Consider the following 21,144-nt stretch of genomic DNA (forward strand, 5'->3'; position numbering starts at 1 on the left):
TTGTGGCTCAAATGGTAGCATGCTCGCCTAGCATGCGTGAGGCACTGGGTTCGATTCTCAGCACCACATAAATGTAAAATAAAGATATTGTGTCCACCTAAAACTAAAAAATAAATATTAAAAAAGATTGGAAACATAGCAACTATAAAAGAGACATGTGACCAAATAAAAATCCAAAGAAATTATTGTAGCAAATAACATAATAAACAAAAACAAAAGAGAAGCCAGGCACCATGGAGCATGCCTGTAATCCCAGTAGCTCAGGAGGCTGAGGCAGGAGGATTGCGAGTTCAAAGCCAGCCTCAGCAAAAGTGAGGTGCTAAACAACTCAGTGAGACCCTGTCTCTAAATAAAATACACAATAGGGCTGGGATGTGGCTCAGTGATCAAATGTTGCTGAATTCAATCCCTGGTACTGCCTCTGGCCAAAAAAAAAAAAGACAAATGATAGTCTGGGGAATATTTGTAACATCATATGTGAAATACTCTCCCAAAACAAATATCCCACTAGAAAAGGAAGCATAGGAGCTAACTGGAGAATTCACAAGAAGAAATCTAAATGACCCACAGATATATGAAAAAAGACTTAGTTTCACTTTACATCTCCAAAATCAGAGTGGATGGGAAGCTGTGAGCCCCAAATTTCCTACAAGTTCTAAAACTCTATGATCCATCCAAGGTTCACTCTCTTAGCTTCACCATGAATAAGGTACCAAACAGGGATCAAAAGACTCTAAAACTCTCTGACCCTAGGAACCTATCATGAAGTTGTGAAATAAGACAGCCATCCTACAGGAATGGATTGAACAACCACTAGTAGTTTGTGGGTCTATGTGTGATATCATGCTTGATGCTGGGTGGGGCTAGAGAGTTATATAGAACCTTTTCCCTCATGGATTTTATGATTTACTGGGAAGACACTAACTGAAAAATAAGAATTACAGTAAAATGTGGTGAATAATATGAACAAACAGAATATCCCAAACAGGCCAAAGGGTGGCGGGTAGATTAGGGTAGGGGTATCCTATAGGGTTCTTGTCAAAGACAGAAATTCCTGAACCCTATCTAAATCTTAGGAGTAAAAATCTTCATGAAATGCCCTTACATTTTTATTTTATTTTATTTTATTTTATTTTATTTTATTTTTAGCTGTTGCTTTCATCAAGAATGAGTAGGACACTAAGCGAGCAATCAGTAATGGGAGAGTCTAATATACAGTAAGTACTGGACAGCCCTGAACAGCAGCACTAGGACTACAGGCTCTAGAGCCACACTACTGAGGTCACATCTCTGTTGTGACTTCAAGAAAGGAGATGATGATGCCTGTGTGGCTTTGAGGATTAACTAAAGATAATCTCTGTAATATTAATATGGAGAGAATAGTAGAATTATAGAACCATTATATATATATATATATATATATATATATATATATATATTTATTTATATATAAATCAGGGTTCACTATATGGTGCATGAAGTTCTCCTATTCTCTAAGTGTAATAAATGTAATAAATAATTGTTAAAAATTGCCAAAGAAGAAAAAATAAAACTGTTCTGTTCCTTCCATAAAAAAAAACAAAATAGAGGAAGATATAACAGAAAATACGAGCCACACTAGTATCAAAAACAAATTCTTTCATGTAAGACATGTTTTTTTTTTATTCTAAAGAGTACATATAATTTGGAAAGAGAATGAGAGGAAAAACAGAAGACTCTGTACAAAAACCAAAGACTCTGTACAAAAAAGTGTGTCATATATCACCTTATTTCTGTCACTAATCAATCATGCCCATTTGGGCAAGCTAGTTCTCATGGGGCTAAGTTTATTTCCCAGTGATATGCGGTTTTGTGGTAGTCACAGTGTTTTTTATCCTAGGTTCCAATCATAGTCCTCTCTGGTCTAAGGATTCTAGGGGGAATTGTAATATATAATTGACCCACTAGATGGCAATATATGGCTTTGGAAGTGAATATCTTTCAAAAGCCACTTAAAATGTTGCTTAATAATCAAACAAGAACAAATTTAAGTTTCTCAAAAAGAAAAAAAACCTGAAAGGTAGACATTAATTCCTCACTGATGTCATTATTGAGATTTATGAGTTAAAGAGAGAATCTAGGGACATAACTTTGTGGTACTATGCTTACCTAGCATGTGCAAAGGCCCTGGGTTCAATCCCAATGCTACAAGAAAAAGTTGCATGAATTAAAAAGAGAGTAGACTTTTTTCTATAGTGCTCATTATAGGGACTTAGGGGATAGGAAAACATGGGGCTTTAGCTAAAATGCACAAAATTTAGTTATGTAAGAGAAATAAATCTTAGAGATTACATGCATAACATAGTGGTTATAGTTAATAAAACTGTATTGTATATTTAAAATTTTGCTAATAGAGTAGAACTTTTTGAAAAATTTAAAAATAGTAAACAAAGAGGGTGGAGCAAACTTTTAGAGGTGATGGATATGGTTATGATGTAGACTGTGGAGATGACTTCAGTGATACTTATTTCCAAACTTATCAAGTTGCATCCATTAAATACGTATGTCTTTTCACAAGTCAATCATGTCTCAATATAGTGATTTTTTTAAAAAAGGACTCATATAAGGAATAAAACATGAGACTAGATGCTCTATAAGGCCTCTTCTAACCCTGAGTATTCTATGTTAAAAATGAACATTATTAGCTAGAATTTCAGTATCAATAAGAAAAATCGGCCTGACAAAACAAGAGTTAATTGAGCAAGTGTACCTACTTAAAGAAATATATCCTCCATACCCTACTTAATACCTCTGTTCCCTTAGTTTCTATATCTGAAACCTCTCTCTCAGCACTTAGCACAGGAACATCAGTTTTAAGAACCCCAGCCCCCTAGCATACACACATATAAACACACACACACACACACACACACACACACACACACACACCTTTTGCAGATACTATCCTCTTTACCTCTGGACTTACAATATGTACAAGGAATCCTACATTTTACACATATATTATAATTTCTATTTTGGGTGCTGGCAAGCTTCCTGCTGTCACTATATCACTAGTGCCCAGTCTTAGTAGGAAAGTGATGTCTGTGGATTTAGAAGTTTCTGGCAACAGCGTACCAGATACTCTGAGGAACAGTGTAGAAAACTTTGGGTATCCAACTCCCCAGTCCTAACCTTGAAAATGGATAACAGTTGTCAGCTAGGAAAGGCATTTGCATGTAAAGGATATTTCTCAATTTGCTATTTGTAGACTAAAGTCTATTTGGGGAAAGGACAAGAAGTCAGACCTCAATATACAGTTTTTCTTTTTCTTTCTCTCTCCTCCCTCCCTCCCTCCCTCCCTCCCTCCCTCCCTTCCTTCCTTCCTTCCTTCTTTCCTTCCTCAAGAAGTCAGACCTCAATACACAGTTTTTCTTTTTCTTTCTTTCTCCTTCCTTCCTTCCTTCCTTCCTTCCTTCCTTCCTTCCTTCCTTCCTTCCTTTTTTTGTACTGGGGATTGAACCCAAGAGTGCTTAACCATTAAGCCACATCCCAGCCCTTTTTACTTTTTATTTTGAGATAGGGTCTTGATAAGTTGCTTAGGGCCTTGCTAAATTGCTAAGGCTGGCCTGAAACTTGTGATCCTCCTGCTTCAGCCTCCAGAATCACTGGGATTACAAGCATGGGCCACCATACCCAGCAATAAAACCTAACACACACTCCTGCCACCACACATTTTGTACTGAAAAAAAAAATAAACAAAGGTTAATATCTAAAGTGAATATTGCTAAGCCAATTGAAACATTCAAAGACTTATAAAGGATAAAAGTAACATAAATTTAAAAGATAAAGACAAAAGATTGGGATATTAAAGTGTTATACTTCATGAAAACTCTGAATAGCACTGTAATTAGAAATAACATATCCAAAGAGAAGTGCATAAGTAGTCTTCATAATTGTAAAAAGCCTTCAGGTCTATGTTACTAATTACTGGCTTTAATCATTATTTTTCTTCAACCTTTCTATCAATGTATAGCATTTTTGGTTGGATCACATGAAATTGTCGATTTATCACCATTTCAACCTATAAAATCATGTTTTTTTTTACAGATCAATCTAGTAATTGTCACTATTTAAACACTGTTTTTAATTACCTAAATATTAACAAAGCAAAATATTGTCAAATAAAAAATCCTACTTCACAATATTTCTGAAACATACAAATCATATATACATATAAAACATATAAAGCCTATAAACACAGAGTACATAATTGGAGAGTGACTTTTAGCAATACCCTACCTTAATTTTCAAATTCTAATGCATATTAAGTCTACTGAGTAATAATTCTCTGTACTCAATAATATTCCCCAGTAGGTGATTAGAAATAAATACTAAGAATTATTAGAGCCTACTGATGGCACTACAAAATTTGATTATGAAATCAAATTTAATGATAACTCATTAACTATTATCACCATATGTAACAATTTCACCAGGTTCAAATGAAGGGATTCTGAAACTTGAAAAGGTTAATTCATGAACACAATCTTATTTGAAAATGGAGGACTCACATCATGTTCTTTTTGTGTTGGAATTAAACTAAGGTTGATCTTTTGAGGAGGTAGATGGTAAAATCAGACTTAGCTGATGTAAAGAAACAGAATGTGGTGATAATGTCATTCCACATTAGTTTCCTTGCCATTTTTTCACACATTCCAGCTTTCTTAGAGAGTAACTTTATACAGTCCCTTACTCTGTACCAATCCACTGAAATTTGAAACTTAAAAAGTCATGCCCCCTACGGATACCAAGAACTGGCATCATGAGGACAAGAATCAAGAGGAGCCTCATTCTTTGGAGACTTCCCACTTGTCATTTCTCAGGTTGATAAATTTAAAAATTGGACTCATTAAAAATGATCTACAATGGTTTAATGCTTTCTCTCTACATAAAAACTGATTCATTTTTATGAAATAGTGACATCAGACTTGATAAATAAGAAATAATATTCTACTCATCTAGTCTTTCTACTCATCTAGTCATCATATTCCTCCTTAAAATATACCTTTGTTATTTTTAGCAAGAGAACGCTTTTTTCTTTCCTTATTCAGACAGATAAATTTCTTTTGGATTTTAGTTCATTATAATTTTGGTTCTTTTAACATAATTTTAGCTCCTTTGGCATCATTTACTCCCCACCCCCATCCTCCCAACCATCCCTTCTCTGTGCCTCTTTCACAATGAAGCTAGGCTATTTGCTCAAACGGGAGTAAATACTTAGAGGGCAAACTAAAGAGCAAAAATACAGGAAATGAGACAACTCAAGTAAGAACTGATATATATAAAAAAACCTCCTTTTCTCCAGTATGCATACAAAGAAATTACTCTTTTAGGCAACAGCACTGCATATCCATCAACAATGCTGCCTTATTAAAGGCTACAATAATAAGAAAAAAGCTCAACTTTTAACTAATTTTAAAACAATTATATGGGTTTCACTTTGGCAGGCCTAATATCACAAACTAGGCCATAAGCAGTTTTTAAGACATGAAATCAATAGAATCTATAATGCATACTTCACTAAGAGAATTAGAGCAAATTCACACTCTACTGAAGAAATCCCACTCCCTGAGTAGGTAAAAAGCAAAGCAGACTCACAGTTCACAATGTCACCTTGAAGCTGTAGAATCTGAGGAACTGGCATGGTGAGGACAACAAGATCAAACTGCTCAGGGTAGCCTATTTCCCTGAAGACTTCCCACTTGTCATTTCTCAGGTTGATCTGGGTCACACACTGTCTAAAGTAGACTTCTGCACCTGCTCCAAAATATAAATTGTGTTCACATTCTCAGAATTTTCCATATGAATGAGGGACAAGTGAACAGTGGTAAATTGTATCCACTCTGGTGAAAAAATATGCTCAAACTTGTCTGCTATAGTCCCCACTGTTCTCTTTCTTTACCTAGTTTCTTAGTGGCAATTTTTCCTTTTTGACATCCTTACAATAAGTGTCTGAATTTTAAAAAACACTATTACAAGTAATAACAGCAATGACAGTAGTAGTAAAACAAAAATAGGAGTAGTAGTAGTAAGCATAGCTATCTTTCATTATCTACTATATGCCAAGTGCTTCATGCACACTATACCAAATTATTTCAGATGGGGAAACAGATGAAGAAATATTATGCCATAATTTAGAAGTATATCTAGCTAACTCTAAAGCTCATCATCTTTGCAAACTAAGTATATATACATTTCAGTAAAGGTGTTAGTAATTAGTTCTCACTAGTAATAGCAATAAAAATAATAATTTCTATCAATGGAATTAATATTACTTTTTGAACGACCTGATTAAGGTCTCTGTAGGAGAAATGCACGTCCTCATCAATAGATCAGTTTCCTCGATTAAGAAGAATCAGAAGGCTGGGGTTGTGACTCAGTGGTAGAACACTCACCTAGCATGTGTGAGGTACTGGGTTTGATCCTCAGCACCACATTAAAGTAAATAAATAAAATAAAGATATTGTGTCCAACTACAACCAAATATATATATATATATATATATATATATATATATATATATATATATAAAATATATATATTATATATATATTTTATATATATATATTCTTAGCATTTATCACAAAAGCATTTTAATAACTATTTCCCTAATTATTGTTTTATATAGTCTTATCTTTTGAATTCTAAGTTTCATGAACCACAAATGCTTGTTTCTATGCATAGCATAGTACTTGACACAGACTAGGTATTTACTCAATATTTGCTTAAAAGAATGTATTAAGAACTATAAACTGAAAGAAAGTATTGTTAAGTCATTAAGTCTGTTTACTATGCTAATATCTCAAATTCTGGAATTTAGGAAAACTTTGATTTAAAAACAAATCCAATTTTATTTAGCCTCATGTATAGACAACAAAGAAATGAAGATGGAATGAGAAATATTTTTTTAAAAAAGTATCATGTTCATGTTCATCATTACCTGGACTTTTTCATGTTTCTAGTCACTAAAAATCCAAGTTAAGCCTAACCTTGTCCACAGAGCTTCCTCTGTGGCCACTCTGTAAATTACTCAGTGGAATCCTTCCTATCTCTGATGTCCTTCAACCATCACTGCCTTTACCACTCATTCTTGACATTGATTCAAGATATCTGCATGCTTTAGCTGTGTCTTAATCATCCTGAGTATTATCTATCCAGTAATATCCTAGGCTCCTTCATGTCAGATCTCCAATACCTTTTCCATGTTGCTTGAATAATGCTACCTATAGTAAGCACTCAAATTTGTTCAAGTCACATTGGGAACATGGTGTTAACTAGGTCAAGGGGTCAATGTCTACTTTAGGCAGTGAGCATCATTCTGTGCAAAGATTAAAGCAAGGCTTGTGAACTGTTCTTCAACTTGCCTGAGAATTTTTTCAAGGCAGCTACTTGGGGAAGGTGCAAATAATCAGTGTTTTCAACTTTCATTCCCCATCTCCATTACTCAACCCAGAGTGATGCTTTATTTATTTATTAAAGTTCTCTGGCCTAGAAAATTCTCCATGCCCCAGCTGAGTGTCTTGAAAATGAATCCTAGTGGACACAAGATGTTCTGCAAGGTGTATGCTAGTGGTTCCCTAAGACCAGCAGCACTAGCCATACCTAGGAACTAGAAATGCACATTCTCAGACCCTGGCACAACAATTCCAAATCAGAAATCAAGGGATTAGGTCCAGCATTCTATGTTTAACAATCTACCCAGCCTGGTTATCTACAATGCATGTTGAAGTGTGAGAACCACAGGGTAGACATCTGTCAAAACCACTCTAAAAGTAGGATTTACCAAGAGGTAGGGGGAAAGGTATAGCTGCTCTTATTAACAAGGAAGTTTTCCTTCCAAGCTATTAGGCTTGAAGTTTCTAGGAAAGAGGCATAAAACTGGTGAATGGCTTTCCACTGCACTTAAAGTGTACAATCTTTAACATTGCTTACAAAGTCTTTTACACCTAGCTTTGTCTTACTCCTATGCTTCATCTCTTACTACCTTCTCCCTCATTAACTACTCCTCAGTTAAAATGACAAGATGTTCTATCCCAGAGCAGTGTATACCTGTCATCCCAGCAACTTGGGAGACTAAGGCAGGAGAATTGCAAGTTTGAGATCAGCCACAGCAACTTAATGAGGCCCTGTCTCAAAATAAAAAATCAAAAGGACTGGGGATGTGGCTTGTTGGTTAAACACCCCTGGGTTCAATCCCAGTACAAAGAGTATATACTGTTAGGAGTATATACTTCTTTATTAAAGAATTACTTTTTGAAATAAATAGTAACATTTTATATAATGATAACCCCAAGTGGTTGTATTCAACAAACTGAAAATATAAATAGATTTTTACTAAGAATTGGTTAAATGAGAACTGACAGTCATCTAATATACATTAACCTAATATGTATGCTAATTACATAAATTATCCATATTAATAATCTGTATCACTGTGCTTACCATGTACTGCTACATTCTGTGTGAGCTACAAAGAATTCTGCACACCTGTAATGCTAGCTACTTGGGAGGCTGAGACAGGAGGATCACAAGTTGGAGGCCAGCCTGGGCAACTTAGCAAGACCCTGTCTCAAAATAAAAAATAAAATGGCTTGGAATGTGTCTTAGTGGTAGAGGGCCCCTGGGTTTAATCCTAGTACAAAAAAAAAATCTCTTCTCCCATAAGTTTCCAAAGCAAAACTGGAAGATAAACATATATTCTCCCTAAAAATCTAATGAAATAGGGAACTAGGTACAAAGTATTTAAGAAGTGTTCTTCTACCAGGAAATCAGCTCTATAAGCATAGGACTTTATTTTTTTTTTATTTTTTGAATTTGTTCTAATTTGTTATACAAGGCAGCAGAATTCAATCCAATTCATTGTACACAAATGGAGCACATTTCTTTGGTTGTATATGATGCCTACCATGTGGATGTATCACTGTGCCTATCATGTACAAGATACTGTTACATTCTGTGTGAGCTACAAAGAAATGTGCACCACATGTGCAATAATATATGTAACTAGGATAATGATGTCCATCTCATTCCACCATCTTTCCTGCCGCCCATGCCCTCTCCCCTTCCCTCTTCTTTGTCCAAATTTCCTCCATTCTTCACACACAACCCTCCCCCCACCTCCACCAATTATGGATCAGCATCCACTTATCAGAGCAGTATCTGAGATTGGGGACTCTGATGACTTCATGGCTGTTTCATGCTTGGTGGCTGGGAAAGTTTCTTGTGCAGAGGTGCAGGATGCCTAGTTGCTATGGCTATGTCCTACATGAGGAGGCTCTGTGCTAAAGTCTTATCAGCCTTGATCTTGATCTCAGGCACACAGCTCCTGGGAATAAAGGAATTCTTTTGCTAACAACCCCAATGTTACACCAGCTCCCGAACCTGTCCGCATAACAGGAACTTTAAACAACTGACTTTCTTGAGAGTTGCACAAATCTCTTAACATTGCACATTGTAACTGTAGAATATAACTACAGAATAAACTGCATAATGTTGCTAATTCTGTAACTTTCATGAATACAAAGAATAATGCTTGCACAGTCTTTAATCTGATTATATATATATATATATATATATATATATATATATATATATATATATACATACACACACACACATATATATAAAGATTGCTGGCAGAATTCTTCAGACTTGTTTCTTCATCAGAGAGCAGTGCTCCACCTGACCCCAGCTGTTATCTACAAAATCTAAGTCCATGAGTCTTATTTTTCTTATCCCTCTTAGCCCCTTGCTGGATCCTGCTAGATTGGCCCCATTGGTGGCGGCAAGAGTTTCTTTACATGTTCATCTATTGAAGGGCATCCTGGGTGGCTCCACAGTTTAGCTATTGTGAATGGAGCTACTATAAACATTGATGTGCCTGCAATCACTATAGTATGCTGATTTTAAGCCTTTGGGGTATAGACAAAGGAGTGGGATAGCTGGGTCAAATGGTGGTTCCACTCCAAGTTTTCTAAGGAATCTCCATACTGCTTTCCAGAGTGGTTGCACCAATTTGCAGTGCCACCAGCAATGTATGAGTGTACATTTTCCCCCACATCCTCACCAACACTTATTGTTGCTTGTGTTCTTGATAACTGACATTCTGACTGGAGTGAGATGAAATCTTAGAGTAGTTTTGTTTTGATTTACATTTCTCTAATTACTAGAGATTTTGAACATTTTATCATATATTTGTTGATCGACTGTATATCTTCTTCTGAGAAATGTCCAGTTCCTTGGCCCACTTTATTGATTGGGTTGTTTTCTTATTTTGGTTTTGTTGTTTTTTTGTTTTGTTTTGTTTTATTGTGTGTGTGTGTATGTGTGTGTGTGTTAAGTTTTTTGAGCTCCTTATATATCCTGGAAATTAGTGCTCTGTCTGATGTGTGTGTAGTAAAGATATTCTCCCACTCAGTAGACTCTCTCTTCACATTATTGAATATTTCCTTTGCTGAGAAGTTTTTTAGTTTGAATTCATCCCATTTATTGATTCTTGATTTTATTTCTTGTGATTTTGGAGTCTGGTTAAGGAAGTCAGAACCTAATCCAACATGATGAAGATTTGAGCCTACTTTTTCTTCTATTAGGTGCAGAGTCTCTGGTCTAATTCTTAGGTCTTTTTTCCACTTTGAGTTGAGTTTTGTGCATGGTGAGAGATAGCAGTTTAATTTAATTTTGCTGCAGATGGATTTCCAGTTTTTCCAGCACCATTTGTTGAAGAAGCTATCTTTTCTTCAATATATGTTTTTGGCGACTTTGTCTAGTATGAGATAACTGTATTTATGTAGGTTTGTCTCTGTGTCTTCTATTCTGTAGTACAGTTTAAGGTCTGGTAAGCATACAACTTTAGCTCTTCTACCACTGGTACCTAAACATGTCTGGCATTTTAAGCACTCAATAAATGCTTACTGAATGAAAGGATGTACATATATATATGTGCATGTATATATAATGCAGTTACTAAGTACTTCAGAATTTCAATGAAAAAAAAAAAAAAAAAATATATATATATATATATATATATATATATATATATATATATAAAATGGATCAAGGAAAAATCATGATGGAAATGAAATTTTTAAAAGTTATATGGTGCCACAACATAAAGCTGATGGTGACATTCTACAATATGTAAAATGATGTCATTATTTGCAGTGGTTAATTTGATGTGTCAACTTGACTGGGTTATGGAGTGCCCAGATATTTGGTGGGTGTTTCTGTGAGTGGTTTTTGTTCTTTCTTTGTTTGTTTTTGTTTTCTGTGAGTGTTTTCAAGTATCAGGTTTAAATTCGGAGTAAAGCAGATTGTCCTCCCTAATGTGGGTGAGCCTCATTTCATCAGTTGAAGGGCTAAATAGGACAAAAATCTTCACCCTTCCCCAGATAAAAGAGAATTCTTCTTGCCTGATAGCCTTGGAACTAGGTCATAGATTTTTTGTTTTTTCCCTGCCTTCAGCCTAGAACTGAAGCACTGGCTTGAGTCTTAAGCCTGCCAGTCTTCAGACTGGAACTATACCATTAGTTCTTCTATTGTCTTGCTTGCTGACTTACCCATCTAATCTTGGGACTTTCCAGCCTCCATAATCATGTGAGCCAATTTCATATAATAAATCTCTCTCTCTCTTTCAGTATACACACACACACACACACACACACACACACACACACACACACACGAGTCATCCCTCTATATCTGCTTAGCATTGGTTCCATGACCAAGTCAACACAGTCCACAGATGCTCAAGTGTCTTATATAAAAAGGCATAGTACTTGCATATTACCTATTCACATACTTCTGAATACTTTAAATCATCTATAGATTCTTACAATACCAAATACATTGTAAACGTTATGTAAATACTTGTTATATTGTTTAGGGAATAATGTCAAGGAAAAAAGTCTGTGCATGTTCCCTACAGATGCAACCCTCCTGGGTCTAACTACATAGTACATGGGTAAAACACAACATGAACAATGCTCAATTACTGCTAGAGAGAGAATAAGGATCTATGAAATGACAGGAGACTATAACAGGATATGACTGACTACACATCACTTAATTCTCATGGATTCAACATAGTATTTAGTGTGTAGCAAATTCTAGCTTTGCCTTTGGAACTTTCTGCAATTTTTTTCAGTATTTTTGATCTGACGTTGGTTGAATTCATGAATACAGAATCTATTCTACAGATATGGAGACCCAACAGTATATCCTATTAGTTCCATTTTTCTGGACAACTTTGAATAATAAACCACCACAGTCTGAGTCTTGGATAGAAAAATGGACTAACACAAAATGGTATTTATTATTTTCTGCTGTTGCATATCCAATGTCACTGACCTCTCATGCACACTACTTATTCACATACTTCTGAATACTTTAAGTCATCTCTAGATACTTACAATGCCAAATATATTGTAAATATTGCGTAAATACTTGTTATATTGTTCAGGGATTTTTACGGTTTTCAATAAGTAATGATGAAGAACAACAAATTCTCAGCTTATACCTTTCCTTAGTGACCCTGAATTGGATAATTAACTGAATTATGATATGTCAAGAAAGCTTATTTTGTTTAGAAAAACAAATCATTTATTTTCCAAGGAAAGTTCTATTTTCTTTTTTAAAAACCCATTTTCAAAACCACTAATAAAGTGGTAAGGAACAAATGAAAATTCTAATAGAAAATGGGCAAAGATTAGGCATAGAACATTTACAGAAAAAGATATGGTTGAGGGGCTGGGGATGTGGCTCAAGCGGCAGCGCGCTCGCCTGGCATGTGCGGCCCGGGTTCGATCCTCAGCACCACATACCAACAAAGATGTTGTGTCCGCCGAGAACTAAAAAATAAATATTAAAAAAATTCTCTCTCTCTCTCTCTCTCTCTCTCTCTCTCTCTCTCTCTCCTCTCACTCTCTCTTAAAAAAAAAAGGATATGGTTGACAAAACAAAAGGTGAATATGCTCACATAACTAGGGAAATAACAAGTCAAAACTACAAAGAGATACCATTTTAAGCCTATAATGTTGGCAAAATTAAAATTTCCATTATACCCAGATGTGGGGAAAACAGACATTCTCATTCACTGTTGAGGAGATATTCCTTAAGAAGAATATGTAGTACAACTTAAATTTAAAAAGAAAACAGTGCTTGACATGGCTGTTTTGTTAAAATTTGAAACTTGTTTCTCTAAACAAAATAAGGGTTTTTTGACAAATAATAATTCAGCTAATTACCAAATTTAAGATCATGAAGGAAAAGTACAGGCTGAAAATTTGTTTTGCTTCCTAAACTATTTCTACAATAATTAGTATTTTGGTCTCCTTCATCATATATTATTGTAAATATGCTTTCAAAGCTATATCAAGGTTAGACATACACCAATGTTTGTAAAACCAAAAACCAAAACAATCTCCCACCTGAAAACAGCCTAATTATTTAACAGAAGTTAATTGTTAAATAAATTATGGGAGATATGTACCATATAATATGGGTATTCATTAAAGAAAACACAGCACAGAGACCACAGAGACCATAGTATGAACCAAACAAGGTACAGAATAGTTTATGTAAAATAACTCCTTTTGTGTGTGTGTGTGTATACACACATATACATATGTATATATTTTAAATAAACAAATATAAACATATACTAACTCTAAATAACCATAGTCATACAGCTCAATAGATTGAAAGCACAAACATTTGTCTGAAAATATACACTGAAAACTATCACCAGTGATTACTTTGGGACAAGAAATACTAGCTGAGTGGTAAATATAAGAGTATATACTTTTTATAATTTTCTGAATTGTATCAACATTTAATTGTACATATAGCTTTTATTTTAAAATGCTAATTCTAAAAGAAAGCAGAGAAGATCAAATTCCTACCTGATTCTTTCAAGTAATGCTTAATAATTGAAGAAATTCCTTGAGGTGCCACAAAGTTACAGTCTCCTTCTTTTATCATCATTCCTTCAATAGGAGAGGTCAGAGGCTTCAAAATGCCATGGGATAATAATTCATCATAAAAACTGAAATAAATCAATATATATATATAATGTAAGTACCTACTATGATTAACTCTGCAATACTATATTCTCTGTCAGGAATTTTTAGAGATTATATTTACAAATTATAACTAGGAATCTTCATATTAACAACTCACTGTATATTTTGTATTAGATAAAACTTTCAATTCAGGGGAAGAACAGAAATGTTCTGAGAATTCATTGAGCTTTTGCTGACATTATTCAAAGCCTATTTCTCCACGTAACTCAGAATTAGTCAATGAAAATAAATAGGAAAGTACTTAGCATATCAATGTTAAATTTTGATAAGATTGACTTCCATCACAGATATTTTCCCTCTTCCTCAACACTAACAACAGTTATTATTATTATTTAGCCCTTTATTTGTTCTAAATATAATCTCAACTAATCTTCACAATAACCCTGGGAGGGCGGTGTTTTGCAGTTTCCTACTTTACTCAAGTGAACATTTTACAGCTAATTTCATTAACAATGACATATCATAATCATTTCTACAAGTGGCATTTTTAAAATAAATTAAAAATAAATGATTTGTGTCCTTTTATAGCATACAACTGCTAAAACTGATTCCACCACTTGCAACTAACTTACGTTTGGTGTTTTTTGGCATAATGAGGAGTGCAGGTGATATATTGAGCACCCAAATCAGCTGTGCACTGTGAATTATGAGGACTGCTGGCAGTAGTCATTCTTCCCCCTTGAATTAATCCACAGGAAAATGTCAGTGCATTAGAATGAGCTTTTTGAAGTAATACAATTCATCACAGATTACCCCAAATAAATTTCTTTACAAATGTGTTTTTAAAAATTATTCTTAAGCTCTATTGAAATATAGAAGATAATTAGAAATTATTTTGAAAATTTATACTCCAATAGAATAGAAAATATCAATGACACCTTCAAACTTCTAGAGACATATGAGTTGCCCAAACTGAATCAGGACATACACAATTTAAACAGATCAATTTCAAGCAATGAAATAGATGCCATCAAAAGCCTACTAACAAGGAAAAGCCCAGGACCAGATGGATTCTCAGCTGAGTCTACCAGAACAAAGAAGAATTAATATCAATACTCCTCAAATTATTCCATGAAATAGAAAAGAAAGGAACCCTTCCAAACACATTCTATGAGGCTAGTGTCACCCTGATACCTAAGCCAGACAAAGACACATCAAGGAAAGAAAACTTCAGACCAATAGCCCTTATGAACATAGATGCAAAAATTCTCAATAAAATTTTGGCAAATCCCATAAAAACATATTTATTTTTTTTATTGGATGTTCACAACATTACAAAACTCATGACAAATCATATTTCATAGATTAGAATCAATTGGGTTATGAACTCCCATTTTTACCCCAAATACAGATTGCAGAATCACATCGGCTACACATCACATTTTTACATACTGCCATATTAGTGACTGTTGTATTCTGCTACCTTTACTATCCTCTAATATCCCCCCTCCCCTTCCCTCCCATCTTCTCTCTCTACCCCATCTATTGAAATTCATTTCCCTCCATGTAAAAACATATTTAAAAGATAGTGAACAATGATCAAGTGGGGTTCATTCCAAAGATGCAAGGTTGGCTCAACAAATGTAATTCATCATATCAATAGACTTAAAATCATATGATCATCTCAACAGATGCAGAAAGAGCATTTGATAAAACAACAGTTATTATTATTTAGCCCTTTATTTATTCTACATGTAATCCCACCTAATCTTCACAACAACCCTGTTTAAAACTAAGGATAGGAGGAATATACCTCAACATTGTAAAAGCTATCTATGTTAAGCCCAAGGCCAATATCATTCTAAATAGAGAAAAACTGGTAGAATTCCCTCTAAAAACTGGAACAAAACAGGGATGCCCTCTTTCACCAGTTCTATTCAACATAGTCCTGGAAACTCTACCCAGAGAAATTAGACAGAAAAAAGAAATGAAAGGGATATGAATAGGAAAAGAAAAACTCAAACTATCACTGTTTGCTGATGACATGATTCTATACTTACAGGATCCAAAAAATTGTACCAGTAAAACTTCTGGAATTAATAAATGAATTCAGCAAAGTAGCAGGATATAAAATCAATACCCATAAATCAAATGCATTTCTATTCATCAGTGATGAACCCTCTGAAATAGAAGTTAGAAAAACTATCCCATTCACAATAACCTAAAAAAATACTTGGGAATTAATCTAACAAAAGAGGTGAAAGACTTATACAATGAAAACTACAGAACACTAAAGAAAGAAATTGAAGAAGACAGAAGCTTAGAAGGTGGAAAGATCTCACATGTTCTTGATATGCAGAATTAATATTGTCAAAAACGCCATACTATCAAAAGCATTATAGGGAATTAATGCAATTTCAATTAAAATTCCAATGACATTCCTCATAGAAATAGAAAAAGCAATCATGAAATTCATTTGAAAAAATAAAAGACCAAGAATAGCCAAAACAATCCATAGCAAGAAGAGTGAAGCAAGAGACATCACAATACCAGACCTTAAACTATACTACAGAACTACAGTAATAAAAATGGCATGGTACTGGCACCAAAATAGACATGTAGACCAATAGTACAAAACAGAGGACACAAAGACAAACCCACAAAAATACAGTTATCTCATACTAGACAAAGTCGCCAAAAACATATATTGAAGAAAAGATAGCTTCTTCAACAAATGGTGCTGGAAAAACTGGAAATCCATCTGCAGCAAAATTAAATTAAACTGCTATCTCTCACCATGCACAAAACTCAACTCAAAGTGGAAAAAAGACCTAAGAATTAGACCAGAGACTCTGCACCTAATAGAAGAAAAAGTAGGCTCAAATCTTCATCATGTTGGATTAGGTTCTGACTTCCTTAACCAGACTCCAAAATCACAAGAAATAAAATCAAGAATCAATAAATGGGATGAATTCAAACTAAAAAACTTCTCAGCAAAGGAAATATTCAATAATGTGAAGAGAGAGCCTACAGAGTAGGAGAATATCTTTATTACACACACATCAGACAGAGCACTAATTTCCAGGATATATAAGGAGCTCAAAAAACTTAACACACACACCCCAAAACAAACAAAGAAACAACAACAAAAAACAACACCCAAATAACCCAATCAATAAAGTGGGCCAAGGAACTAGACACTTCTCAGAAGAAGATATACAATCGATCAACAAATATATGATAAAATGTTCAACATTTCTAGTAATTAGAGAAATGTAAATCAAAACAAAACTACTCCAAAATTTCATCTCACTCCAGTCAGAATGTCAATTATCAAGAACACAAGCAAAAATAAGTGTTGGTGAGGATGTGGGGGAAAATGTACACTCATACATTGCTGGTGGCACTGCAAATTGGTGCAACCGCTCTGGAAAGCAGTATGGAGATTCCTTAGAAAACTTGGAGTGGAACCACCATTTGACCCAGCTATCCCACTCCTTTGTCTATACCCCAAAGGCTTAAAATCAGACTACTATAGTGATGCAGGCACATCAATGTTTATAGAAGCTCCATTCACAAGAGCTAAATTGTGGAACCATTCTAAATGTCCTTCAATAGGTGAATGGATAAAGAAACTGTGTGCATTTACACAATGGAATATTACTCAACATTAAAAGAGAATAAAATTATGGCATTTGCAGGTAAATGGATGGAGTTGGAGAATATCATGCTAAACAAAGTAAGTCCATCCCAAAAAAAAACAAAAGCCACATGTTTTCTCTGATAAGTGGATGCTGATCCATAATAGGGTGCACTGCATGGGAAGAATGGAAGAACTTTGGATAGGGCAAAGGGGAAGAAACGGAAGGGAGGGGAAATGAGGGTAGGAAAGTTGGTGAAATGAGATGGGACATCATTGCCCTAGGTACATGTATGATTGCACCAGAGACTACACGTGTACAACCAACAAATGAAAAGTTGTGCTCCATTTGTGTACAATGAATTGAAATGCATTCTGCTGTCATGCATAACTAATTAGAACATTTTTTTTTAATTAAGTAATAAAGCCATTGACTGCAAAACAAAATTATTTTTAAGTTGAAATCTTTGTCACCTAACATTATCATAAGGAAGTAAACAGGGCTGGGGATGTGGCTCAAGCGGTAGCGCGCTCGCCTGGCATGCGTGTGGCCCGGGTTGGACCCTCAGCACCACATATAAATAAAGATGTTGTGTCTGCTGAAAACTAAACAATAAATATTAAGATTTTCTCTCTCTCTCTCTCTCTCTCTCTCTCTCTCTCTCTCTCTCTCTTAAAAAAAAAGGAAGTAAACAGATAATTTGGTCATTAGAGTTTTTTTTTTTGTTTTGTTTTGTTTTTTTAAAGTAGGGAGGAGTAAGGAAAGGAGTTCCTGTAGCAGTGTCTCCCGCTTCCTAGTGCATACGTTAACTTGAATACAAGGAATGAATGGAGGTTTGGGATGGATAAATAAAATGACTGATGAAATGCCAGAATGGCAGAATCAGCGGAGCCGTTTCTTTCACACTGTCAAGAGTCCAGAGAATGACAGCATTTTGAAAACTAGGTTTTTGAAAGGCATGGTCAATGGGCAGCCACTTGGGGAAGCTCAGAATCTGGGGAAAGCTGCAGTGGCAGGCAGGTAAAGGCAAAAGTCCATTTATTAGAAAATGGGTAGGCTCCCGCTTTGCGAACTCCTAGAGGGCGCCTCCCAGGCCCCCAGCCCAGGCCTAACTGGGCAGCAGAAGCAGAACCCGGCCCCGGGAATGACAGCCCCTTCCCGGTCAGGCCGGCTCCTGAACAGCGGAAGTGTCCGGTCACGTGACATGGCGCCCACTGCGCAGGAGCTGCCACCCGGAGTGCTGGAGCTGAGAGCTCACGCCTTTCCCAGGTTTGGGCCACAGGCAACCCACCTGAGTCCCCAGCCTTGTCCCACACGGCGAGGTACAGAGGACCGGAAACAACCTTCCTCAGGAGCGCTGCGCACAAGCTTCCGGTCAGCCCGGCGCCCACGATCAGCACGCGCGCCATGGGGGAGTGCGCCGCGAGCCTGAGCGGCCGATTCCGCGTCCGCGCTCTGCCGGCCCGGGCTCCTTAGGTCGCCAGCCTGTGACCCGGGCGGTCCCACCTCCCGGCCTGCAGGGGGCGGAGAAGATGTGGCGGGAGCGAGAAGCGAGTCGGCTCTGGAGGAGGCCAACTGGAGCCCGCGGAGAACCCGGGTTTTCCACGCACTGAGCCGCCTGACAACCACAGGCTGGCCCCGCCGCCCAAGTTCAGAACATCTGCTTCCCCTTAGTCCAGAAAAGCCTGGAAACTGTGTGGGTGACAGCGTGAGAACCCGTCTCGCCACAGGGCTGGTGTGGACGACAGCGGAAAACCTGCACAGCCTTGCCAAAGGGTGACCGATTACCTACTGCGGTCTTTACTGCTTTCCTATTCTAGATCAAAAGCGAAGAGAGGGAACACACCGGCGGTGGCAGGACAAGCTTTCCTCTGTAGAAAAGGATTTGCAGTCAGGGAGAGATTTCACTTTAACCCAGAGGCGTTGTGCAAGTTACATAACCTTCCTGACCTGAATTTCTGCATCTGTGAAATGCGGTAGTGGTATATCCCTTCCAAAATTAAATAGATTAAAGACGTTTGGTCCACTAGACAATCGTGGATCCCTTCCCTCTTAATATTAAGTTGTGACAGAACACATTCCATTAGCTCCAAGGGATGCAAGAATGATTAAGAAAAGGATTCGTGCCATTCATTATCTCTCCTCCCCTCCAGACATTGTCCTGTAAATTCTCAAAGAAACAGCAAGAAAAGGAATGAGAAATCTAAACTGTTAAAGAAGGAATTTGCAGGTAAATTATTACCTTAGGAAAAGCTATTAAAACAGAATGACAGAACTAAAAGTTAACAATGGTAACCGATTTCAGTGAAAATATTTAAAATTTAGAGTTTCACTTAATGTCCACATCAGGAAAAAAAAACTGCCTGAAATTGGTGAATGATTAATGTTATGTATATATAATAAAAGAACTAGAAGAAACTATGGATGAACAGATGTAGCCTAAGGAGATAGATATTTCAAGCAAAAAAGTAAAAGACGGAATTGAGTAGAAAAACAATTATTTACAACTTCTATATTCAAAATAATGAAATGTGTATTAATACATGAAAGGCGAAAGTTTAATATCCCTATTATATAGTCTTATAAACAATAAAAAAAAGTTCATAAATTAATAGAATTATTGATTTTTTAAAATAAAAGAGCCCACATTTAACTTTTGTACATTCAAATGCAAATTAAAATGATTTTTTATTTGCTAGAGTTCCTTTTTTAAAAAAATGCTAAATGTTTACATTTGGCAAGGAGAGAGCAAAATATATACTGATATATTACTGATGAAAATATAATTGATGAATTTTCTGGAGTAGAGTTTGATAATGCACGGGCATACTTGTTTTATTGTAATTTGCTGTTATTTCTTTTTTCTTTCTTTCTTTTTTTTTAAACAAATTGAAGATTTGTGTTAATCCTACATTGAGCAAAGTCTATTGGCACCATTTTTCCAACTTTAGGATTAGCCTTTTTCTGCAATAAGGTTTTTTTTTTAATTAAAGCATATCTTTTATTTAAACATAATGCTATTATTGTACACTTGAACTATAGTATAAACATAATTTTTATATGCACTGGGAAACCAAAAATATTCATGACTCGCTTTTTGGTGATATTTATCTTTTTGCAGTTATATGAAACATAACCCACAATATATCCAAGGTGTGTCTGTATCAAAACTCTGTAATCTCAGTGACTCAGGAGGCTGATACATTGGGATCACAAGTTCAAAGCTAGACCCAGCAACTTAGTGAGGCCCTAAGCAGCTTTGCAAGATCTTGTCTCAAAAGATAAGAAAAGTTGGGGTTGTAGCTCAGTGGTTAAATGCCCCTGGGTTCAATCCTCAGTACAAAAACAAAACAAAAAAAACCCTAAAAATTGTATTCATTAAATGAGACATTTATCTAATGCATAGGTGTACATTAGGATTTATATATATATATATATATATATAT

At 35.7% G+C, this 21,144-nt stretch overlaps 1 protein-coding gene across 4 annotated transcripts in view; it reads right to left on the bottom strand.

The window, feature by feature from the left end:
* Positions 1–19,251, bottom strand: part of RNLS (renalase, FAD dependent amine oxidase) — a 399,866-nt gene extending 380,615 nt beyond the window's left edge. For 3 of the 4 annotated variants that reach the window (XR_014019013.1, XM_081268279.1, XM_081268278.1), the window contains exons 1-4: positions 18,990–19,251; positions 14,690–14,795; positions 13,938–14,080; positions 5,638–5,796 (exon numbers count right to left, since the gene is read on the bottom strand). Coding sequence is in view for 2 of the 4 variants with exons in the window: in XM_081268279.1 (XP_081124405.1) it covers positions 5,638–5,796; positions 13,938–14,080; positions 14,690–14,795; positions 18,990–19,107 (526 nt within the window). In the remaining 2 variants the exon portion in view is untranslated. The remainder of the gene's footprint in view (positions 1–5,637; positions 5,797–13,937; positions 14,081–14,689; positions 14,796–18,989) is intronic. The other variant, XR_014019012.1, reaches the window with a different exon arrangement.
* Between the last annotated feature and the right edge of the window lie 1,893 nt (positions 19,252–21,144).

This window comes from Spermophilus citellus (genome assembly GCF_964194105.1).
Source record: "Spermophilus citellus genome assembly, chromosome: 15".
NCBI lineage: Eukaryota > Metazoa > Chordata > Mammalia > Rodentia > Sciuridae > Spermophilus > Spermophilus citellus.